Source organism: Cryptomeria japonica, chromosome 7 (genome assembly GCF_030272615.1).
Source record: "Cryptomeria japonica chromosome 7, Sugi_1.0, whole genome shotgun sequence".
Taxonomy (NCBI): Eukaryota; Viridiplantae; Streptophyta; class Pinopsida; order Cupressales; family Cupressaceae; genus Cryptomeria; species Cryptomeria japonica.
The window spans coordinates 852,787,931-852,793,331 of record NC_081411.1 but is presented as its reverse complement, the minus strand read 5'-3'; the positions used below and the strand labels follow the sequence as shown (position 1 = coordinate 852,793,331).

The following is a 5,401-nucleotide window of genomic DNA, read 5'->3' as shown; positions in this document are numbered from 1 at the left end:
CTCTTCACCTTGTAAATTAATTTTACAGATGTAAAATTCCACCTCGTAAATTAAATTTTCATTAACTTTCCACTCTTCAAATCATATGAATATGAGGTGTACAATCAACGGTCCCAAGTAAATTGTTTTTCCCTAACATTTTTTTTATGTTTTGGCATCATGTGATTTTTTTAGCACATATTTTCACACTTAAAAAAATATTTTTAAAAAATTATACACAGTTTTCCTCCACCCTGATACAGCCAAATTGATGCCTGGATTTGACATTAAAACAATTGGGAGTGTCCTTAACTCCTACCAAAACCAAGTTGAGTTAAGAGTTAAGAATAAACACCCATCTGGAGTTAAACTCAACTTCCCAAACGAGCGATGAAGGCGGCGTACAAGGCTGAGTGAGTTTTGCCGCTGAATTGCGGTAAACCAGGCATGAAAATCGTTAAAATTTCATGAACTTCCTTTGTACTACCAAAACTAAACCCTTGTTCGTTCCTTCTACTTGCCCAAGCTCTTTTAGACACCAAATCTTGTCTAAACAACAAATTCAGTATCTTAAGGGTTTCGAACCTGCGACCTCATGGCGTCCGAGATCTGTGAAAATTCCACCGCAAAACTGAACAATGGCGCTGATCTGCACATGGCGAAGCAAAATGCTGTGCCAGAGGATTCGATCCAGCGACTTGTGGAAGAGTGTTTGCCAGATCTGGATGCCACAGTTCAGGCGTGCGTGCAAATGTCCATGGAAGGAGTGGGAGGCCTGGGGATCGAACACTGGGTGGGCGATGGCAAAGACAGGCCCTTTCGGAGCGCCGACATTTTCTCCTACAAAGCTTTGCTCGATTTTGTTTCCAAGAATCGCCACCGAATTTGCGATTCGCAGGATTTCTTGCACTACATTGGGCCTTGGTATGACTGGGCTCTCGGTACGGCCGAGTCTAAGCTCACGGTCACATGGATGCGCAGATCCGAATTTGCTGATCTCGGTAAGGAGGAGCTCGTTAAGCAGATCAGAGAAGAGGTGCTCACAAATCATCTTTAATTGTTTGTTTTAGCGTTTTCTGAGATTTCCAGAGCGTATTCTTTTCTCAATTCGATGTTTAACCTGTTTTTTGTTCTGGAAATAATATGTCATGGAGAGTTGTGATTTATTTTCTCCACAGGCCTTGCAGTTAGTTGCATTCATTTCTCTCTTTATATATTTTCTATTTCCTTTAATTTTAAGAAAATATTATTATCTGTTTCTGTTGATTGGCGATTCAATGAAATCAAATGGAGGAGGATTTCAGTTGTTTTGAATCAAACAATTGTGAAATTGGAGGAGGATTTCTGTTGTTTTGAATCAAACAATTGAAATTGGAGAAGGATTTCAGTTGTTTTGAATCAAACAATTGTGAAAACAGTTATTTCAAAAAATTTCCCCTGACGATTGTTTAGTATCTTCAGTTTAAATTTAGTAGCTAAAATGTGGTTTCATTGTCCCATGAATGTTTCTCAGATTTCTATCTTGATGTCATGAGTGTGATAGTGTGATTCGAAATATTCATTCAAATTTATTTTTACACAATTCAATTCAAAAATCTAGAATCATATCAAAATAAATTTAATTTTAGAATAATTTTGTATTTAATTTAATTTTTTTTAAAAATGCGTTTGAATCTAAATTTATTGATTTTTAAGATTATCTTGTAAAAAGATTTTTTAAAACAAACATTATTAAAAACTGTTAAGAGTGTTTTAATGATAGATTATAGAATCATAGAATGTGATCCAAAATGTAGATTCTAAGAATAACATAGAATAATCATTATTATAAAGTAATACACTTTTGTAGATTCCACGATAGTGAATATATAAAAATAATATCTAAATTAATATTTATTTTAAGAATTTGATATTTAGGTTGACCTTTTTTAGATCATATTAAGAATTCATCAAATATTCTATAATATTTTTATAATTTATCAAATAACCATTAAATTCTAATTTAATGTATTCTCACATAATTTTATTAACGATTTTTTTAATATATAGTAGAATATGAATCTTAATCACTTTAAAATATATATATATATATATATATATATATAGAATAAAGTAAACTATTAAGGAATAAATGTTCAAGTTAATCATTATTTTTTAAAATAAGTTTTAAAAATAAATGCATATATGTTTTGTATTTTAGTTTAATAGTTGTAAAAATAAATATGCATATGTTTTGAAATAAAATTTAACAATTTTAATGGTGAAATTTGGATGTTATATATATTTTCTTCATTTTAGATTCATTTTGATTGAGTTATCTTTCACACAAATAAAGTGGAGGGTTTTCACACTAAGAGTTGGTATATTCTTTAAATTTGACATGATTTTCCTTCTATATAAACTATGAAGAACAAGTTTTGATCTTCAATTTATCAATTCATTTAGTTCATTCAATTAATGGCATGAAAACAAACTTAGTTCAATTTCACAATACAAATTTGACCCATCTTTTCAAAATTCAAACTGGGCCCATGTTGTTCCCCTCCAACCAGTCACCAACTTAAAGTGTACAACATTTCAAATTGTATTTTAGTGTCTTGTATAAGAAGATATGTCTTAATTCATTTTTTGAAAAATTAAAGATCCCTCATCACTACTTTTACATCATTCAAGTACTATATTTGAGCATATTCATTATTACACCAACATTTGTGTACTTAGCATTGTTCTTTGTTGTCTTTGATCTTTGTTAAAAGCCTTTTAAATTGGTCCACCTAAAGATATGACTAAAGGAGAATCCCTTTGCATAATGAAATAGTTTCTAGATTCTAGAATTTTACAAAATGAGTTTTAACATGAAATGTTAATTCCATGCACTTATATTTCACAATGCCACATTATTGACTTGACCAATTTCATGTCGTAATTTTAAACCTAAATGAAAAAGAGTTTAATTTGTTCTCTCGTGTCATATTCATATTTAATATTGAAAAATCATTTTAAATTATAAAATAAATCTACAAACCAATACCATCAAACCACACACAAAACTAGACAACCTCTAACCTCTTTATAATTTATTTATTTATTTATTTATTTATCTTCAGTTGATTGTCACAACTCAATTATTAAGATTATTCCTTAATTAATTTATTCACCCTAGTATTTTTATTTTCCTTTATAATGATCAACTAGGGGAAGGGGTCCTTACTGCCTTGTTCCACTTTCTTGTTTAGCCAAGCTCTCAATCACTATCTTTGAAAAAACAAAATACATGATAATTAAAAGTTCACTAAAATATTTCACTTGTAGCAATGGCCATCAACTTGTACCCCCAATATTTAAATTTTTAATATTTAATTGGGGGAGTTGTTCAACTTTATTAGTACCATAATGCATTGCTTTTGATTAGTAAAGCAACATTAACTAGGGTGCTGACTCTAACATAGTAAAAAACTATCAATTGAAAACATCAACACCAAGAAATGATGCTGACAACAAAACAACAACCCAGAGGCAACAAAACCAAACCCAGTCAGACAGGCAAAGGAAAACCTATCCAATTGGAAAACAATGAAGACACCCAATCAAGAGGGGGGGGGGGGGACCACCCAAATCTCGACAAGGGGGGTTTGGGGAAGGGGAGAAGACTTCCCCTTCCACTTGTGAGCAACCACAATCCAGGCGATGCTGTCATTGGGACCATCAAAAGAGAGATCCATCGGAAGGGACCCCGCATGGTTACAATCAAAAGAGTCAACAGGGTGCTGCAACAGAACAACAAGAGGCTGCTAAAGAGCAACAACATGCTGTGATGAAACAACACCAGAAACAGGTTCAACATCAAAAGATGGTTGCTGAACAAGAGAAGTTGTAGTAGGGACCTCAGGAAATGAGGCCACAGAAGGAGCCACAGGGGCAATAGTAGTTGTGAGGGTCATGACCTTATCCTGAGAGGGGATATCATCCTCATGGGAGGAGTCAACAGGAGTAGAGCCTGGAGCATTGACTGTTAAGTGATCAACAGTAGCATTCCTCCACCAAGTAGAAACACGTTTGTGGCGCGAAATGGAGCAGTCTGAAGCAAGACGACCTATAGAGAAGCATCTCCTACAGTGAAAGAGGAGGCCTTCAAAATCTAGCAGTTGTGTCCAAGACAGAGTTTACTTTAGTGGCGAATATTCGCCAATGGCGAATTTTCACGTCGGCCATGTCGGAAATGGCGAATATTTTGTACCATCTGGGGGTGGCCATGTCGCCAGAACATTATCAATTTTCGTCAAAGTCACGGCCCGATCGCCATATGTTTTATGCAATTAAATGTTTCTATGCGATGATTTCGCCAATACAATATATGGTGGACACACGGTAAATTTAATTGTTTTGCCTACACTCTTTGAGGTTGCCTTAATAGATGACCTTAATTCGTCTATAGGCATGTGAAGATTTGTTAGCCAGGGGGACCCAATTTGCCCGACATCTTGCCGACGCGTGTCTCCATTCACCCCAACTTTCGCCAACTATATTGTATTCGCCTATTATTTGGACGACCTATAATCGCCTCGAAAATCACATAAGTCATATTTGGATGACCTATAATCGCCTCGAAAATTACATAAGTCGTGTTATAGTTACGCGAGATTCGCCAAATATTTGTATACCATATAAAATTCCCGTGGAATTCGCCATATAAGGATTGGTATAAATACATGCAAAGATCAAATCTATCTCAACACAATCTGGTGGGTTCTAGGCTTTGAATTCTGATCAATAGCGAAGTTTCAAACCAAGGAAAATCATTGTTGTTGACTGTATTGGCGACTGCTAGTGACCTAAAGCCTAAAGGTGAGCGATAATATTTTTGAAGTGGTATATTATACATTATAGTCTATTATTGCTTCTTCAACAAATTGATATTTTTTTGGCAGCCTTTATTTCGTTGGAGATGTCGAACATGAAGAGGGGTAGGAAACCTGAATGTGGGGAAGGCCAAGAGAGGCCAACAAAAAGCAGAACGTTGTCTTCGTACTTTGGCATTGGAAAAGATTGTGGTACTGGTGAAAATCAGGAAGGTACATCATCACAAGTACAAGTACAAAATTCGCCACCTGCACCGCATGTTGAAGACGGCGGCGAACCTGATATCTCAGATCAGGATGATCTTGAAGAAGATTATCTGGTAGATACCCAAGTTAGCCGGAATGATATAATCGACTTGGGTGATAATGCCATTGATGATAATGCACGAAAGGGGAAAAGAAAAGCCATATCAAAAAAGGGTGAACCACAATCAAAAAAGGATCGGGAGTGGGATATGTCAGTGAGGAATTTTCAAATTAATTGGGCATCAAAGTATCCATTCATTGAACCAGTCGAAAATCCAATTGAAGGCAAGCCTCCAATAGAATGCAAGTGTAAGATT

The 5,401-nt window shown here is 34.9% G+C and overlaps 1 protein-coding gene across 1 annotated transcript; it reads left to right on the top strand.

The window, feature by feature from the left end:
- Positions 1–297: 297 nt before the first annotated feature.
- Positions 298–1,245, top strand: LOC131028949 (uncharacterized). The gene has a single exon (XM_057959333.2). It carries the CDS (start codon positions 575–577, stop codon positions 1,034–1,036), a length of 462 nt encoding a protein of 153 aa, XP_057815316.2. The 5' UTR covers positions 298–574; the 3' UTR covers positions 1,037–1,245.
- The last annotated feature ends 4,156 nt before the right edge of the window (positions 1,246–5,401 follow it).

Bases quoted from the DNA above. Each gene is read 5' to 3' on its own strand.
- LOC131028949 (XM_057959333.2), top strand. From the start codon at position 575: ATGGCGTCCGAGATCTGTGAAAATTCCACCGCAAAACTGAACAATGGC.